The sequence below is a fragment of the Taeniopygia guttata genome, chromosome 2 (assembly GCF_048771995.1).
Source record: "Taeniopygia guttata chromosome 2, bTaeGut7.mat, whole genome shotgun sequence".
Lineage (NCBI taxonomy): Eukaryota > Metazoa > Chordata > Aves > Passeriformes > Estrildidae > Taeniopygia > Taeniopygia guttata.
The window spans coordinates 125415261-125435696 of record NC_133026.1 but is presented as its reverse complement, the minus strand read 5'-3'; the positions used below and the strand labels follow the sequence as shown (position 1 = coordinate 125435696).

Below are 20436 nucleotides of genomic sequence, written 5' to 3'. Positions count from 1 at the left end.
ATTAGGAGCATTTGAACTTTATCCACTTCCTCATTGTATTTCTTGACACTAATGAAGTGCAATTTTGTATTGCAAGGGGAAATTTTTAACTAAGAACTGCAAACACTGTGATATCTACACTTAGGATGAAACTTAAAGTGCATTAAGGAATAGCCTAAGGAATTTGAGAAGCATCAGAATAATCTACACTCAGCTCAAATCTCAATTATAGAAAACATATCTTTATTTATGAAAAGCTTATTTCTCTTATTTCTATTCCTCCAGAGTTCTAGCTGAAAACTTACACTATTAAGTGCGGAGAAAAAGGTAGGACGTATATTTGTCTGTTGCTGCAAAGAAAAATACTAAATATTTTTCAAAAAGGAAAAAAGCAACAAAGCATCTATTTTCAAGCAAGAGCCCACTCAACAGGTATCAGCCTGCCATGGAAGTGTTGATAAACATTTTTTGTGAATCCACATACTCAGAGAAATCAGAGGGGAAAATTCAAATGATGAAGCTAAAGTAAAAACTGGAGGGAAGCAGAAAGTAAAGGACCCAGTTGCAGTAATATTATGACAAGCTTTGGTATTGATCTCTCCCTGCTCAAGCTGTGCTAGGTCCTGGAGAGTAAGTTTTGTAATACAGGGTCTAGTACTGCAAAGGTGGTCTTGGCTGTGAAAAACAGGAGTAGAAGCACTTCATTGCAAAAAGTCAAAGGCCACATATCCATCAGTATTGACCTAATATATACAGAAAGTTTTATCAGCAATGATTAGAATCATAATAAAAACAAGCCCCACTCTCCCAACAACAGGACTAACTCTACAGTCATTTGAACATGTTGGACAAGGTAGATCTTTTCTGCTGAAACACGAGCAAATATATTTTTGCATTTTGAATAGGCTGCCTTCTAAGGGAGATCTTAGTAAAAGAGCAGCTCAACAAAGAAAAGGAAAGAATCCCCAACGCCTACACTCACAAATATATCGTTGACCCATAGAAGTGAGGGGAATTTGGTAAGCCAGGAAGGTCACTTAACCTCAAACACCATTCCAATAGCCAGAGGAAGAGGAGGCCAGAATACCTTAAAAATACATACAAAGGTAAGACCCTAAGTAAGCAATACTCATTATGAAATGAGTCTGCCATTACTGTGCATTGCAATTTACCTCTTTTCTATCAGATCACCAAATCCTGCCAAAGCAAATCTGTCTCCTCAAGAGAAACTCAGGTTTCTGTGAATATACTGATAGCTCTGTACTTGTTCTAGTTCTTGATCCTGGAAATCGTCCTCAGGTCCAAGACTACATTATTCTCTTTTGTAACATTGCAAAGGGCAAATATGTTCACTAAACCTGAAATACCAAGAAATGAGGCACAGGAATACCTACTTGCTTCAGACTAGGTCTGGAGTAAGTAAGTGTTCCCATGCAAAGAGTTTCCCTAAGACGTACCACTCCCCACTCTCCAGCACTTACTGGAATCTAGCATAGCTCCTACTGCTAACAAAGCTGGCTATAGCACACAGACATGTCAGATGCTGTGAAACATACTGGCCTAGTCTCAATGCCACTTGATAGGAGCTATGCTGTTCCCAGACCCAAGTCTGAACCAATACAATCTTGCTTGTGAATAAAGTATTCTAACCAAGTGCAAGATAGCACAGTTAAACCAAACTAAACCACAAAAAGGTTAAAATGGTCAAATATCAGGGTAAATGTGAGGCAACTCAGTAGTTTTTGTGTGCATATCCCTTCACTGGGAAATTCAAAGGAAGAAGTGGCCTTCCTCGTAACTATCACTTATCCAGTTGAGACTTTTTTCCTTCTAAAGTTGAGAATGGCATGGTTACAATTACAATAGTCTTTCTAGCAATGAATGCTAAACACAGTGCTAACAAATATCAAGACTATATCATGTACTGCCACTGTATGCAAGTAACACACTCTGTAGGAAAAAAAGTATTCTCAATACATTGTAAGGATTCAGAAAAAAAAATAATTTGAGATAAATACCAACTTACGTCTGCATTTAGACATCAACAGCCAGAGCAAACTGTGTAGGCAGCCAAGCTTAGTAAATATTTGCCTGCAATGTCTGTCTAATAAATAGTATCAAACAACCAAAAAAATCTACTTACACTGTCAGCTGCTCATCCCATTTGGGATTTGAAGAACTACTTGATTTTGCTGTTTTCTTAATTTCTCCATCTGCAGTTAATTCCGTGTAGAAAGTTGTTCCAAACCAGTTCTTTTTCCGTTTCAGTTTGGCACTAGAAACTAATAAAATACATTGCTTTATCTATAACAGCATTCTGTTTATGAAAAACAGAAAATGTCCTGCCTACACACTGTATGAAATACTTTGCAAGGCAATGTTTTTCCTCACCTACTCTACTTCTGCTGAACAGAAAGGAGTTAATGCAAAACTTACAATTTTATTTTATTAGTAGCTTTTATTTTAAAAAGCTACAAAGTCAGATGGTTTAAACCAAGTGTCACATACTCTTTTCCCCACATACTGGCAGGACTGGTTCTAGAGACACACAATTATTTTAGGGATAAACACTGGAGAAAACATCGGTTATTTTCTCATTTTTCTCCCTATTCTTCCCTTAACTGAAAAATGCCTAAGTACGACACATCTGATGATGCATCCGAGGGATCAGACAGACTTTATTTTTTAGTTATATATTGTTATGAAAGTCGATGCAGTTCATGCTTATTTCAAAATGTCCCTGTATACAGAGCTTTGTTTCTTTGCCTGTATTACTGCATGGTTGAATTGGTGGGTTTACACATGAGTTTGTAACAATTAAGAAAGCTACTCTTAGATTTCCCCTATTTAAACAGCTTTGCAGATGAACTCAAATGTTTCAGGTAAATATTCAAAAATTAAGAAACACCACTGACCAAAGAAGCTACTTTCACCTCCAAATCAGTGGTGAGTTCCTCTGTGCTCCTGAACATAAGTCTGTTCTCCCTCTTTCATGCCCAGTTGAAGAAGTTACTATAAAAAACAACAGCAGCCTAACTGCCAATATTTTAAATTCTATTCCAGGCAGATAGTGTCTTGAAAAGACCACAAGAATGGACTCTCAACTATATTTACCTGCTGGCTCTGCCTTCTCTCTAATTCCTCCCTTGCTTCAGTGTGACTCTTGTTCCCTCCAGTTGCAAACTAAAACAAGGCTGTGTATTTTCAGCCATTTGGAAAAAATCCCTGTTCCTTTCCTTTATAGCACTTGCTAACTCAACGTGAAAGTTTACTAAACTGAAAGGGATTCATATTTCTGGATTGCAGTATTCTGAGATGTATACATTAGTCATGTAGAAGAAGTCATTGGTGGGATGCAGCCATCCAAGATTCTAAAGGCAATAGCCATGGACTTTTATTTGTTTCAAAAAAAAAAAGTGCAAACTTAACTTCCCCACATTTGAAAATCCCAGTCTTAGTAATGCATTATGGGTCATAAAAGGCAACTGGGACCCTGATAATGATGAAAGCTAGATTGTAGAAAACTAAAACTGTAATTCCACACACGAGTCATATGTTTTCATCTGAAATTATGATATATTTTTAAGCTTTGACAACCTCTACTTCTTCCACATCTCCCTCCACAATTTGCTTTCCAAAGGAAAATACAACATTTATTAAACCACAGGTATTTAGTAATGATATTCAAGCTTCCTCTTAATTTTCTCCTCTTTTATCTGACTATGTTTCATTAGTAAGTTTTGAGTCCCCAAACATAAAAGGAGACTGTGATCATCTTTTGGTCAGGACAGCTAAAAAAAACTATGAATAAGTAATAATACCAGCAATATTTCCAAGAGAACTAACAAGACAAGATCTCACCAAGAATATTTGAACAAATACTGATGGCAAAGCATGCCTACAATATATTATATCTGTCCAAACTCAAGCAAGTCACCAGTCCATTCAAATTCCTTGTTTGCAAAATGAGTCTATGATACTTGCTGCCTTTATGAAAGTGCTTTCTATAATTATAGCTTCTACAGCAGCATAAACAAAACTGCACACAAATTTGCAGTGTAGGTCAGCAATACTACAGTCCCACACTCCTCTGCCTCCCACTACTGGGAATGCCACTGGCATTCATTCCTGTGATCCTGCAATAAAGACTAGGTTTAGAGAACTAAACCTTCAAAAACCAATCACAAATGTTATAAAGACTTCTTCCCATTTAAGCCCTGACCCAGATTTCTTGGAGCTAAAAGAAAGCTCGGTACCAGAAAAATACAAAACTATTTAATAAGGAGCAGCTCAGCAGGATAAAAAAATTACCATTTCTGTAGACACAGATCTGAAATTATGGGTCATTTGTGTAAGTCGGTTTACAGTTATATATATACATTCTATAGGTGGCTCCATCTCTGCTATTAGTCATTGCCAGTCTTGATGACTCATCACATTATTGAGCAATGTCCTCCTTACATAAGGTTAATAATTTTTGAGGCTCCTCTCTTACCTAATTTCATAAAATATCCATTTGGGGGACTCTTCAACGATATATTTTTTCTCAGCTAATCTGGCCATCTTTGGATCATTTGGCAAGATGCCTCTTTCTTTAAGATGCAGCCTTTATTAAGACATGGTATCTTACTCATGTTTTTCCCAAATTTTGTTCAGGATAGCCTTAATATATTCCTAGCAATGCATCCATTTTTACTTAAACATTCCCAGATTTCTCAAAATCCCTAGAAAGCTCAAGTTAGTTATCAATGGTGAAATAATACTTATATATATAAATACATATATATATATTTATGGTAGGTGTATTTATGTACAGTATCTTACACATGTGCTGGCAATATTTTTACTTTTAACTGCTGTAACACTGCCGCTATGAGCTATCAAACTTGTTTACTTAGATGCACTTTGCTTATCTTCAGACTACAAGGAAGTCTCAGCTCTGTTCTGCCATCCCACAGATAGAGTAGCTAAGACTGACAACTGTCACATCTTTGGCCAGTCCTTGTCCATCAGTAGCAAAATGCATAATCTACTTGGCCTGTTCAACATCTATTGAAAAAGTGTCCCCACCACAATCAGAATTTCCAGTACTGTTTTCCAGAAATTTCCATGGATACTGGGATGGCTTAGTTCTGCCTCAGACTCTGACAACTAGCAGAGCACAAGGAAAAAAGAGACAACATAGCAAATTGCAACTGGAAAGAAGGAAAAACATTCAAAGTGACATGGCTTACCACAAGACTAATCTGTAATCTACAGACTTTGAGATACTGAACATTCAACTGGATGAGCAACCTGATCCAGTTTCAGAGGTAGCCCTGCCTTCATCAGAGTGGACTAGGGCATCACCAAAGGTCCCTTCCAACCTAAGTTATTCCATGTCTGTTAAGTCTAACCTGTGGCCCTAAGGATATTATATTTAACAAATATTTACCTGATATGTAATCAAAGAACTTAATCTTCTGAAGGGCTAGCAAATTTTGTGATCTCCTCCAGTTCTCCAGCTTCCATTGTACCCATTTTCAGCTTGGGGTTTACTACAACCACCAACCTTTTTCCTAGAATTTCAGTAATATGTGTTCCCTCTTCAGAATACGTGTCTTTAACCACTTGTTCCCAAGCAAAACTTCTTTCAATTGTCTGTACTGTTGCCAGGAAAACCTTTTCTTTTTTATTTTGAAGACTTATTAAACCCTATCATGCAACTCACTGTATAATCTCTATTTAGCCCCAAATCATCTACATATATTATAGTCACATTATTAACTGTAACATTCAGATCATTAATTAAGATATTAAACTAGTTCATTTTTACACTCACTTCCAGGATTGCTTTTGTAGAATACATATGTTTTCCTATAAAAATCTCTATGATAAAAATCACTACTTGCCTGTTACTTGCATCTGTAATCTTCCATTACAGTTGTGACTTGTATCAGATCTTGGTGAGGCTGTGGCCATGTCAGAGGTTTAGGCTTCAGCCTAAAAAAAGCAAACAAATAGCTTATCAAAAAGTACTTCTCTCTGCATGTCAGCTACAGCTATTAAGTAAAATGTTCAACTAATCAAGAAGTCATCAAATATTATTTAGGTACAGCAGAATACATTATTTCATAACAGCAGATGAAAAAAAGCAGTCACTTTGGAAATTTGTCCCACGTTACATCTCTAAGGATGCCAAGACACTTCAGTAACATATATATTTACATAGCTTAGAACTGTGTAAGGCAAGAATAGAAATTCAGCTGTGATGTATCAATAATTCTCTCTCTAGAAGACATACTTATGGTCTGATTTCAGATAAGCTGAGCACCAACAACTTCAACGGAACAAAACATTTGAAATATTTACATGTTTGAAAGTCATGCTGTCACCAGAACAATACACTCGAGCAGTAACAAGAGTGATTCAGACAAATGTTTGCATTCTATCCCTACATTTGCCACCAGCGTCCTGCCCCACCGCTGTCCACCCACAAATCACTTACTTCCCTTATCTACTGAGACAGGAAGCACTTTACAAGGACACCCCACCTCACCACTCAGCAACTAAAATTGAGTGTGTCAGATACCAGCTGGGGCACCCCAGCACATACACATGCACACAGCATCACTGCTGTCCTCCTGAATTACTACACCTGACTCACATGTAGAAGTAAAATGTTCTGTTTCTATCAGACAACTACTTTTCAGAAGAAAAGAATATATATGTGTAAAATAGACTTTCCCTGATCTGGATGAACTTCCACATATTTGTTTCTGTGAATGCAGTTGGTTTCAATAACAATAAGGGAAGAGCATCACCAAACCTTTTTGATCATGCACTTTTAAAAATATGAAAATTTTGAGTACATACCACAAATACATGTATATTTATATATAAATTAAATATATGTACCACTTTACTAATACCTTCTGTGTATATTACAACGTATAAAACCAGAAATTTCAAAGGATGAGATGAAGATGAAATAAACAGTATTTTTAAATATTTTTAATGGTAAAAAATCCTTTTGCTCTTACTAAAAAAAAAAAAAAAAGGTTGTTTTTTTTTTGTGAGAGCCTTGTGACTGAATGTGCTTCAACATTTTCTAAAATGTTGACTTAGCACTTTGTAATACAGTATTTCAAGGCCTAGTTTTAAATTCAGTTTATTGGCTGTCATAGCTGGAAAACACAATTTACAAAGATATGCACATCCAAATCAAACTGCATCATTGCCTACACTTTCTAAATCATGACACTCATTTTGCATCTCCATCCACTAATTATGCAAAGATTTTTCTTGAAATTTGGCCAGTAAACTTCCCTCTTCCCTGATACCAATCACTTGCTATTGCAAACCAATGGAAGGTGCATTTTATACTTTTATCAAATTTTCAGATTCTGAAACTCTTATCTGGGAAGACTTTTAAGCAAATAAGGAGATTCTGCTTCCAAGTTTAAGTGTACAAATACAGAAGGTTTTACAGATGACACATCTTTTCTGGCAACAAAAATCACACAAGGAAACATTTCAAAACATCCATTTTCAAACTGCTTTCTCTATTGCATCGGTTTATTTCAAAAAGCAATAGGTTTCTTGCTTATTAAAATACCATCTTGACCTTCAAGTGACGGTGTCTTAAGTGTCTTTATTTTTTTGAGAATAACTGATAGCCAGCATACTGCTGACTGTTATCACTAAACAGGTCAGGAAATTCGTAACACTTGTCTTTTTGTGAGATAAAACACGTGATTAATCTTCAAGTTTTACAACTCTTCCAACCACTTTGCCATGATAACTAGTGATCCTCTGCACAGTGCACAAGATCTTCCTGGTCACACCCAGTGTCATTACAGATTATGTTAGATAATCTTCTATTTAAAGGTTTTGTCTTCATACAATGAACCACAATAATGACATCCTGCAGCACTTTGTGCACTTAGGCTCCAACTTCCTTGTTGCTTGCCTGTGCATGATGCAGTGAATGAATTCTGCAAGTTGTGCTCAACTTGGAACCTTAGCCAAGAACCTTTTTTACTTTGGTCAAAGAAGCCACTCCATCTGTGGTTACTTTTGTACAGTTTTTCAATTTAAAAAATGCTGTTATTTAAGATGACACTGTTTAGAATTTATGTTTCAGAATGTCTCTTGTCTGGTACATCTTTCCCTAATGACTTAGTTCTTTTTGAATTTCATTATGGACCCAGAATCTAGCAATTACAGTAAGTTGAGCAACACCGCAAACACCTATACTTTCATCCAAGTGTCTGTAGAGCAAGCCACTGGGTAATTTTTTCTGGTATTTATTTTTTCAGAACTTTGGCAATGTTTTCCAGACATCTTCCAACAGTATCTGCTGACAAAAGAATGTGTTTTAGTTTGTCACCACATTGTTTACCATGTATTATTTCAGACATTTATACTACTGCAGGAAGATTAAATGCTTCCCCGACAGTATCTGTGTCTTCTGCTACTGAGAAATTTCAAAAGAGGCTTCTAATGATCTATCACTAAGTTTAGCAATATCTTCTAAAGTCTTGGATTGAGTACAGCATTGACTTCAACACTGCTGAAAAAAACTGCAGATGTTTGTCTTCATGTTTTGGATGCTTAGTTTTTAAATGCCTTGCTAATTGTGATGGCTTCATATTATCATCAGCTGATACCTCAAGAAACAATGTTCATCATTTCCAATAGCGGATGTACATCCGTATTTGAAATACCATTCTTGACAAACCAAATAGTTTTGGCTGACTTCTTGTCGCCTGTAATTGCCAATGGTTTTATCTCATAATACATCTGACCAAGAGCTCACGCTAGGAGTAGAAGAAGCATCAGCTCTGCCATGTTCCTATCATTCATATTATTAGCATTATCTTCAATCTGTGGTCTCTTTACAGGAATTTTTTTTTAAGCCATTTGCCTATTTTGTGAGGGTTTGGTTAGTAAAAACTAAATATTATAATCCATAAATCCTCCTAACTGGGCACAAGTAAACTGCCTCCAATCACAATACACTAGAAGTGAATGAACAAATGAAGGTGTAACTGTGACCCCATCATACTGTGGAATACTAAATCTGTCTTCAGGACACCTTATGAACCAAGTGTGTCACAGGACTATCCAACATACAGACCTACAGAGGGTGCCAGTGTCAACACTAAATAAAGCTTAATTTCGTTCTTATTTTTCAGGTAAAATATAAGTCCTATATCTTCCTCACACATTCCACTGGATGGTCTTCTACACCTGACTTTGGAGGCCACTGATACGGAAAATGTCATAAAAGCAACACATTCAAGCAACACATTCAATATATTCACTCGAATTAAAATTCTTCCCAAGAAACTAAGATCTGCAATCTAGTTCTAAATATACATTAAAAAACTAGTTTAGGCATACTTCTGTAAATGACAAATTATGATTGTTTCTTTCCTTCAACTGTTTAACCTATGTAGATATAAAATGCTGGGGGGTGGTTGGTTTTCATTTGGTTGGTTGGACGAGTTTTGTGCTTTTTTTAACTTCACATCAAGGATGTGCAAAGCAAAATAAATACAGAAATAAATAAATAAATAGTGTCAGAATACTCAAGTAGACAGTTCATTGTATAATCGCCTCAGACTTCATGTGTTGATTTATCTGCAAGTAATACCACCTGTCCAAACCTGAGTTTCTGGCTCTGCTAGCTACTACGCTGCTAACTGCAGTTGGCAAACACGTTTGTCAATCTTCTGATAACAGCGAAGCAAGAATTCACTACACTTAGCTTTGCATCTCTCCTCTTGAAAGAAAAAATGACCACAATGCCTGGAAGAAATTATTGCACTGTGAGGGAGATCTCAATAGCTGATGGAGATGAAACAAAGTTAGGTTTGGGGTTGGCTGAGGGGCTGTAACCACATGACTGCAACCCACAACAGGCCCCTGATGTTCTGTTCTGACTGTTGAATTAACATCCTTCTATAACAGAAATCAATTTTATATTCTTGCCAATATGGTACGCTTAGGTGCATTTACACCTAAGCTGTGATTACAGTTCACATTTTCAGGGTGTTGTAAACAAAATACTGACATGCATGTCAAATACTATTTAGAAAAACACACTAAAATATAGGAAAGTTTTTAAAAAAGCACGTAAACTTTTAAAAATAAACATAGTTTTTTACCAATAATACATAAAGTTTTGTGTCATAGTTTATATTGAGAAGTGCTTTACTGAACCGAGCAAATTAGTTGAACTGACTGATTCTGTTTTCATCATGTTCCAAAGATTCTAACAGCTGCAGCCCACTCATCCTTTCTTAACTGATTAGAAATCAAGAACTAGTTAGGAATTAAGAAGAAAGGAAACATTAAATTTATTTAAGGCTTCAGTCATCAGTTATTTTCATCACTAACTCAGCTACTGACATTTTTAAATTAACAGGTTATTGCCTAATCAGCTCAGATGAAGGCTGGTTCTTTCAGAACACAGCCTGCTCACATGACAATGTTTGTCATTTTCGTTCAAGATCCAAAAAGCCACTCTAACATTAATATTGAAAAAAAAAAAACAAGAGTCTTCACTGCCTGATGCACATTGGGTCATACTCACTTCCAGTCAAACATGCTTTTACGCCAGGCAAACAAAGCCTTCAAGAAGAGAAGTCAGCCAAACTAGATTGTACAAGATGAATAATTTTATCTAGAGTTTTGAACATCTATTAGCCCCTGACGGCTGGTCTGAACATATGACAAATTCTGCTGCACAACTGAAAAAGAGAAGCATAATTCAAAACTTGGCCCTTCAACCTTTGACAGAAAAATTACTGGTGCAGACATGGCAGGGGGCAGAGGTGAGGTGAGACAGAGGACAAGAACTGTATCACAGGAACTGTTTGCAGTGCTGACAAAAACAGTATTAGTGACATTTTGTAAGGTACCAGTATGGACTGTCATACGCAAGAAAAAGAGCCGAAAAGCTCTCCTGGGATAATAGACCATGAAAGAAAAGTCCAAATTAACAAAGACTGGAAGTAAAGAGTGTTGACATAAATGTTCCCAAAAATCTCAGGTTTCTGGGGAGCAAGGCTGCTGCAGAGAGACCATGAATATACTGAATGAAACTAAGCAGAGACAATAAAGAAGTCACATAAGTAGAAGAACTGATAGACTTACATGAAGATGGGACTAGCATCATTTTTTTACTTTAGTAGAAGTAAAACCTTTTATAAGCGGAGGAAGATTTCCGAAAGTACTAGTAGGGATTCTTCAAATACTGAAAATCTGAAAGTTTTAAGGACTAGCAACCTCCCGTCTTGATGAGCCAGAAGAAATTGTATCTGCCCAGCCAAAAATAAACAAAATTTCAACTAAACACATTGTCTGATCTGCAGAAATGCATGGGATGGCAAATAGATCAAGCAAAGTGAAAATATTCATTAGGAGGACTGAGTAGCTTTCACATTCAGAGTAATGTCAAACGTAAAATACCTGTATTTTCTTGATGTAATTTACAAAAAAAGTCTCCACGAGAAAGAGAAACAGATGAAGAAACACTGAAAGACGAGGATTTTTTAACTGAACAATTTTAGAAGTCATATTTCAAATAACACAAGCTCTTACCACTAATGGACATGGGAACACTGTCATAGGAGCACACTATTTACTGGTTTTTTGCATCATGGATAAACTTTTTTCCTCATCCCTAAATCCCTTTTTCTTGTCTCTCAAAATAAATGCCCAGTTTGGCTCTTGAATATGTCAATTAAGGGTTAAAATTGTTGAGGTTATCTTTACATAATCTTAAAAAGAGGATTACATACAGCAACGTAAGTCACCATCTTTGTAGTTATAATCGTCCTGAAAATGAGGGGGATTAATTCTGACAGGGCTACAATCACCACACATTCCCAAATATGAACTTGCTACACCTCTCTATTCAAGCTCTAGGTTAAACTTCATTGGTCTGAAGTATGTGAAGCTTTACTTTCAGAACTGTTTCATCAACACTTACAAATACCACCCCCAGCCTCAGAATTCCTGGACAACAAAAATTCACTGAGAGACTGTGGAGAGCCCCATGAAGACCACAGTGATCACAACCCTTCTTTCTAAACCACCCTCATCATACATAACTGTTACATCAACTGGAAGAGTACAATCTAGTTATTAACTCCTACAGCTAATATTTTATTATTACTTCAGTTGTATATATTATTTTGGGTAATTACAGATTGATTAGGACAAGACACAAGCAAAACCATGGAAAGGACAACATAGAAGTCTAGTTAAAAAATAAAAGTATCATTTCCTAATTCATGTGAATCAACAGTTTCATGGAAGTCAGTCTCATTAACAATAACAACATTTATAAAATTTACACTTCTGTGAACAATACTCTCCAAATCTTAAAATGCTATTAAACATCAGAAATCAAAGGGAACAACAACAGTGAATATTTCGTTTATTTGTTTTTCATTCATTAGTAGAATAATTATTTATTCATAGAATTTAAGCGGGTATATTTTAAATTGCATTGCTCATTTGGAAATGAGTGCATCTAGTGCAGGAATTTCTTGTAAAGCTGAAAGCTAAGAAGTATCATTGGAGCAGCAAACATACATTTATAAATTGCCTGATGCTGTGAACCAGTAATGGAGGAGATACTTAATGAAGAATCAAGGCACTCAGATATAAAAAAGTACACCCACCAAAAGAGAAAACCATTTCTTAATCATATGATACCACAAGAATTAAGCTAGGAATAAGACAAACAAAAAAAAGTACCAAGTCCAATCACCTGTGGTATCATTTCATAACATATGAAAAATCCCATCACAGAAAACAGTTAAATTTTTTTTCCACTTTAATTCATTAATGTAAAAAGATCATTTAATGCTAAAGGTTGGAGAAGTGAACAGTGACTTCAGGAGGCTGTAGGTGTCAGAATTTCTGTACTGTAGCTGTTCTGATCGAGGTATAGGAAGAAAAGATTCTAGAGAAACTCTGCCCATGGTAGAGCATGCAGGGTGACAAAGCAACGCTGTGTGAGCATCTTTCAGGAAAAGACAGTTGTTCCACTTTGTTGGGTAGCATAGAAAATCATCTACACTTCTATTCCTGCCTCCAGGCGCTCTTCTTCCACCAAAGAAAGAAGGCTGGGGTGGCCGAAGAGAGTTGCCACACTGAAGAAAATCAGCCAGTAAGGGTCAGAAGCAAGTTTCTTAATGTAAAAATAAGAAGAAAAAGAAAGGAAAAAATGTCTTTTCTTATGTCAGATGCAAGTAAGTTTCTTAATCAATTTCTTTCCATCAAGATTTTAAAAATCCAGAATTTTTATTCACCACAATTCTGACTGAAAGGCCCATTTCACTGTTTATCAACATTAAAAATGCTGATGATTTTGTCACAGCTAATGGAACACATGTCTAATTAACTGGGTTTTTTGAAAAAAAGAACCAAAACTGTACTACTTCCAGAGAGAACCAGCAACTCTATTATCATTTTAAAAATTAAGAATTTCTCCTTTTGCCATAGGAAACTTTCAACCTCAGTAATTTGATATGCAAACAGAAACCAGATCTGAAATAGATCTGGAGAAATATCTGTAGACCCAAAAATGTCTTGGCCTTTCTTACACTGAGCAGGACAGTAAAGTCATTTCTACCATTCTTCTTGCCCTCTATAACACTAACAAAAAAAAAATCCAAGACTTGGCATTCCCTATGTGGATAGCTCTAATCAGCAAAAGTTAAAATTACAGTAATATTTGCACATAGACAAATAGAGAACTTAATTTTTTTCTTTCCTCGAATGCCACAAAACTTACCACAAAAACGAAGTGCCACTTTAAGAAGCAAGGGAAATACTTACCAGTAAGAGATGTCTTCCTCAAACCCCAGTAGTGCCTTCTGAGACCCACTGAACATTCGCTTCATGTTGAAGACAAAATTAATGCATTCTTCACAAAAATCTCATCTCTCTTCCTCCATTTGAGATGTTCTCTTCCTCTAAGATTTACTATTTCAGGCCAATTCAGAATGTCCACAGTTCTACTCTATTTACTGAACAAATACACAGTAACCAGGAATATACAGTGAAGCCAAATACATATTTTGATTTAGACACAATGGACTAGGGACAAAGACAAGACATCATGTAGGTATTAGCTTTAATTAAGCTAAGCTAATGCTAAGGTATTAGCTTTAATTAAGCAGCAATTAATTGGTGTATGGGGGAAGGGGGAGAAGAAAAAACAACCTTATTCCTGTGAACATTAACTTCCAGTAAAAAGCTATATTCATGGACATCTTATACACTTAATGAAAATATTTGCTGGTTTGATTCCTTTCAATAGAATGTCAGAACTTAAAATACTCATAAAGCTGGCAAAATGGTACCTTGACATACTTCAGCCAATTAGAAGAACTCTTTCACATATGCACTCTGTTACACTCATTCTTGAGGAACCAAAATTGTTTGAACGCAAGAACAAACTTTAAGAAAGGACAAATATTGCCTAGCTATACTATCATTTTAATTATTTCACATTACACATCTTTCTAGCTGGCAAGGACTTTAAAAAGCATATATATAGCTGTAACATATTGTAATAGTTAAGCAGGCAATAAGTCCCACTTAAAATTACTAGAAGTTGCAAAAATATTGAAGAGATTTTTTTCAATGTCAAATAAAAGCCTTGACAAGCTTCAGTTAATTGAAATTAAGTAAATGAATTGAACAAGAACTATGGAGTAATGAAGCAACATTAAGCAGCAGGTGGGTTTCTTGTCATTCTTACTGATATGCTGAAAGAACTGGTTCAGTGGCAAAGCCCAGTAAACAGTGCTTGAATGTGTGATTCCTGCTAGACATATGAGAGAAAAGCAAAGTCCAAGTTAACACAAACAGCTCTAACCTTTGATTTCTAATTGGGATGCCTTAACCTGAAAGTCTTGTATTCTTTCAAGTTAACTTAATATCTAGATGTTTATATGACACTGAAATGTTTTGGTTTTTTTTGGTTTTGTTGGTTTTTTTTCCACAGATTAAACCAAGTTCCACACCTTCTGGTATACTGTTTTTGCCCCAAGCAGCAAATTCCCATATCTTTTCATCTGCATGAATTTAAACATTTCCTGGTTTTAAATCTCTTTTTTTTGTTGCTGTTGTTTTCACCTTTACTACCTTTAAACTTCAGTCCTATGTATATTCTTCTCTTTGCATTTTATACCTACATAATTTAAAATTTTTCTGGGAGATATTTTAATTATTCAACACAGAAGTACACATGAAGGCCATATGTTACAAAATAAAAAATATTTAAGAATAGAACAAAGTAGCATGCATGCTTACAATCAGGTTTTCTACCTATGTCTTAAAATTATGCGTTAAGCTAAAGAACCTGAAACATTACAAATCTGAACTTATGTGACAGTATGCTCAATGAAGGAAAGATTATAAACTTTCAAAATACCTGTGAAAACACTTTAAGAAAGAGTTCTATGCTAAAAGTGAATGCAAAAGATGGTACTAAATGTATTCAGAACCATAAAGTTTAATAATTAGCCAGCAAATTTGTAAGATGCACTGAGTAGTGCTGAACAATCTCCTCATCTATGAGATACCACTTGTGAAAGTATTATAAATAGTAGCTTAAGTCATTGTTCAGTAGCTTAGAAAATACTAGGAATGGAAATCAATTTTTTCCTGATCATATAAAACAATGCTAAGAGCACTGATTTTACTTCTCACACAATGGAAACACACAGTGACAGTACTTCTAGGACAGGATTGTAGTAAAGACCATCATTTGTTGAGCAACAACCTACTACTAAACTTGAGTCAAACAAATATTGATGGACTGAAATACAGGTTTCCACCTTAAATAAAAATCTAGGATAGTTTATAAAAATGCAAAGCTAACAACTTGCAACTATTTAACAGAATAGTTAGATACTTATTATCAAGATTATAAGATTCCTTCAGATCCCTTTAGTATTTACTTCTTACTAATAGAGTTTCCAGTTCCTTAGGTACTGATGAGTTTAAAATATGTACGTTAAAAAAAAAAAAAAAAAATAAAAACTATTCCATAGCACATAAATATTATCTATACAAACAGACCTGAAACCTGAAAGGGCAGTAAAATGTACTGTTCGAAACATTTATAACTGTAGGACACATGTTATGCTAATAGTGAATACTGGAAACTTTTCTTTTAAGAAGAGGTGTTCCAGCGTCTTAATTATCTTGATGGCCTTGAGTTAAACTCTCTCCAGCACATCCATGTCTACTTTGTACTGAGTAACCCAGTACTGGGCACAGCACTCCAGGTGTGGCCTCATCAACAGTGCTGAATAAAAGAGAAGGACCACCTCCCTCAACATGATAAAGATTCTTTGTCTAAGGCAGCCCAGGAACTACTTTTGCCCCCATGGCATGCTGCTGCATCACATTCAACTTCATGTCCACCAGGACCCTCAGATATATTCTGCCAGCAGAATGTTTTGCTTCTCCTGTTAAAATTCAAAAGTACTACCAAAACCATCTTTAACTTACAATATCACTCACTCCTTTGTCTAAGAACAGTTTAAGTATTACCCAAAAACACAAGAATTACTTGAGAAGTCTGGAAAAGGACCCACATTTGTTTTAGTACTTTGACAAAACAAATGAAAACTATGAGAATATTCTCATGCTTTCATCAACACACTTTTGGGAGTAAATCTTCAGACCAGCCAGAACATAGAAGCCAGAATATAGAAGCATTTAACTTCTCATCTTTTTTGCCAAGGCCACACCACATACTGGATAGAGTAGTGGCTTCCTTAGCATCTGCTTTCACAGAAGTAGAATTTCAGCTTCAGCACTCTCCTCCTCCAAGGTTTATGAGGCCTTGACAATAAGACAAAGCACTAGTTTTCCCTGACAGTAAACTCACACTTCTCCAGAGATACTTCAACGTCCCCGATACATTGTAAATATTTTGTTACTAAGTTCCAAGTTGCCAACCCTGAAGAAGACAGAGACAGAACTGAACTGGAAAGCAAACTGTAACTCTTCTTAAAACACAGGACATCCTGAGATGGAAGAGACCCCTGAGGATCATCCTATCCAACTCCTGACTCCACACAGTGCAACATAAAATTTAAACATCTTTTAACAAAGTCAAAAGTACCTCAGAGCACCGTCTGAATGCTTCCTAAACAGGATGACTGGTCAGTTCCCAGGGCTGTGATGTTATTGGTGTTTCTAGCACTTGGTTGGATGAGTCTCATGGCTGGAGCACTGGGATGGAGTGCTACAGGCTGTTCAGGAGCAATGGGCAGAGAAGGCAAGGTGGAGGAATTGCTCCGTTTGGGAGCAAGGGTTTGATTGCACAGCCTTACAGTAAGTGATTGAGAGCCCCTGAGGGAGGATTAGGGGTATGGAAGAAAAGGAGTTGTTGCAGTAGGTGTCTACAACTGATACCCCAGCCAGGATATAGTCATTGATGAATTATTCTCAAGGCAATTTAAGGGAAACCCATGAATCTGTAGCCCTTGCCCTTATAAAAGATCTCAATTAATATCAATCAGGAACACCATACCACTGTGATGAGGAACTCCTGGAAATTCTTGAAGTCTGTAGGAAGTAACATCTCGTTACAGGTACTCAGTGAGCCAACTAGAAAATGTTCCCTCCCAGACTTGCTATTTGTGAATACAAAAGGACTCGTGGGGGATGTGGCAGTAGGTTGATGTCTTGGCAGCTGTGATCATGAAATGATCCTGTTTAATTTTATATCCTTCTAGGATAAGGCCACTGACCTTGTGGATGAAGGGAAGGTGACAGATATAGTTCTGGATTTTAGCAAGGCTTTTGATACTATTCCTCACAACATTCTCCCTTGGTCAAGTTGCCCAGCTGTGGGATCAGCAGGTTCATGGTATGCTCAGTGAAGTACTGTCTGAAGGGCAGAGCTCAAAGGGTTGTACCAAATGGGACTACATCTGACTGGTGACCTCTCCCAGCGCTGTTCCTCAAGGCTAAGTTCCAGGGTCAGTCCTGTTCAATATTTATATTCAACTCCAGTAAATTTTATTTACTGGAGTTGAATATACCAGTAGCAAGTCTGCTGATTAGAAACTTGGGAGGGAAGCACTAATCTCCTCCCCAGGTCATTTAGTGACCGGACACGTAGGAATGGTTCAACATTGAGTCAGGGAAAGTTCAAACCTGACATAAGAAAGTACTTCTTCACTGAGAAGGTGGTCAAACACTGGAACAGGTTTCTTAGAGTGGTGGTCTATGCCCCAGGCCTGTCAGTGTTTAAGAGATATTCAGACAGTGCCCTTAACAACATAGTTTACCTTGCTGTCAGCCCTGCCCTGAACTGCTCAGGCAGGTGGACTGGAGGATCACTGTAGGTCCCTGCCAATTGCAATACTGTACTCTGTTTTATTCTTGCAAACTGACAGCTTGGCCAATTCCCTGGGGAGCTTGTTCCAGTGCTTGACCCCACTTTTGAGATCCTTTCCAACATACGCCATTCCATGATTCAGTAGAAAATTTCTTATTAACCAACCAAACCAAAGCAGTTTTAAGCAATTCCCTCACCTCCTATCACTGGACACCAGAAGATCAGCACCTCCTTATCTGTTCCCTCTCATAAGGGAGCTTTAGACGGCAATGACGTCATTTCTACATTTCACCTTCTCCAAGCTGAGCAGACATCATATCCTGAGCTGCTCCACATAAGTCATGCTCCTCCTTAGGACAAATTCTAACATTCTTCACACTGGGTCTGATATAAATATTATTGTATTTATCCTTCTTAAGCCAAACTATATGCATTTCGCACTCCTCCACCTCAGAAACCAAATCTTCATCTACTCCTATTGATACAGAGAGCAAGCTAGATACAAACAGTACTTTCTGCATTTTCCTGCATTGCTAGAAATGACCATATAAATGCTACTGACCATTGTTACAAATGCTGCAGAATTGATCTGTGCATTATCTATAATATACTACCAGCCTCATATAAGGGTCTAAGAAAAAATATAGTACCATTACAGAAGTTTACCAAAAGCTTTCTTTCTGACTGTTATGCAAGAGGCTCAGACAAATTACTATGATTCCACTGCACACATCTGCCTGTTCTGTTCTGCCTTATACTTGGACCTTTTTAGCCTTGTTTTCCCAACCAAACATCAAATGCATGATTCATACTGTCCACCTGCCTCTTCCCCCTCTTCCTTTCATCTCCATCCCTCTAAGTGAATCTGTTCACCACCAGATCCAGCTAAAATAAACTGAGAAGTAATATCTTCTGAAACAACCCATGAGTTTCACAAAGTTCAACAGCATAGCAGAGGAAAGAGACACAATTTCATGTATTCACTGAGTAAAGGCTGCAGCGTGAGTTCAAGCTCTCTACACTGCCTGACTTAAAAGCTACACAAACACTACAAAAAGCTCTGAATCAGTTTGAGCTGCAGCAGTGCACAGTGCCTTTTTTACTACAACTAAGAAGGGTCTAGAACAGCACATGAAGCAAAGAATAGTAACTAGTCTGTATGGAACCTAGCTCCACTGCTACAGAGCAACTTACAGCAAAATATTTACAGTATGCATTGCTTGAGAATCTTAATAACAAAGATGCTTCTAGGTCCTACCACAATGCCAACTAATGAAAAATACCACAATGCCTCCTCTGTGTTATAGCTAAAAAAATACACACAGTGAAATAAACAGAGTAAACAACTTCCAGGTTCCTTGAACAGAACAATGATAGTTAAAGGCCAACACATATGTCAAGAAATCGGGGAAGAATATTTTCTCCTTAATTCTAATATTTAGCTGACTAGTTCTCACATCTGCCAGAACATGCTAGTTACACAAGCCTTTCTGGGTTGTCTTCTGTTATGGAGAATCCTAAATTATTGCTCATCAGACTTACATCAAGAGCAATAAAGCAATATATTAAGATAGATTGTTAAAATATGGGCAGATTTTAGTGTACCTACACTGCAAAGAGAAAACTTTAACCCCTAGGTAAACGTATACAAGTACTTCCCTATTGAACTACATGGGTAACCTATTTTCACCACATGGAAAATAGAGAAGTATGAGCTTCTGAACAGGCAGAGAGTCTGAGCACATACCAAGAGTGCTCAGATAGCTTATAAAATCCACTCACAGGACTGTCAGCACCACCTTATTAATTACAATAGCTTTCACTGGTGTAAACACATCTCTACTGCAGCCATAGCAAAATTAGCAAACATGGAACAACTTTAAAGATGTTAACCGAGAATGCTGCTGTTACTGTTACATCCCCCCCACTATGCTTTTATGGGACATGAAAAAAGGTGACTAAGGAATATCAATAATGGGAAATACATTATTACTGATCCACAAAATAATTTCCCACCCTCCCCATTGTTTTGGTAAGTCACAAAAAAACAGCAATTCAAAGAGGGGAAGAGAAGCCTACTTAGT

General features: G+C 36.7%; 2 protein-coding genes across 5 annotated transcripts in view; one reads left to right on the top strand and one right to left on the bottom strand.

Moving 5' to 3' along the window:
- RMDN1 (regulator of microtubule dynamics 1) overlaps positions 1-9553 on the top strand; it is a 55786-nt gene extending 46233 nt beyond the window's left edge. For both annotated transcript variants that reach the window (XM_072924008.1, XM_072924009.1), the window contains exon 10: positions 9159-9553. In XM_072924008.1, the coding sequence (XP_072780109.1) occupies positions 9159-9233 (75 nt within the window). In that variant the 3' untranslated portion in view covers positions 9234-9553. The remainder of the gene's footprint in view (positions 1-9158) is intronic.
- WWP1 (WW domain containing E3 ubiquitin protein ligase 1) overlaps positions 1-20436 on the bottom strand; it is a 58972-nt gene that overhangs the window by 30118 nt on the left and 8418 nt on the right. For 2 of the 3 annotated variants that reach the window (XM_002199809.7, XM_012572051.5), the window contains exons 2-3: positions 5871-5961; positions 2123-2261 (exon numbers count right to left, since the gene is read on the bottom strand). In XM_002199809.7, coding sequence (XP_002199845.4) covers positions 2123-2261; positions 5871-5940 — 209 coding nt within the window. In that variant the 5' untranslated portion in view covers positions 5941-5961. Of the gene's footprint in view, positions 1-2122; positions 2262-5870; positions 5962-20436 lie in introns of those variants that run through there. The other variant, XM_072924805.1, reaches the window with a different exon arrangement.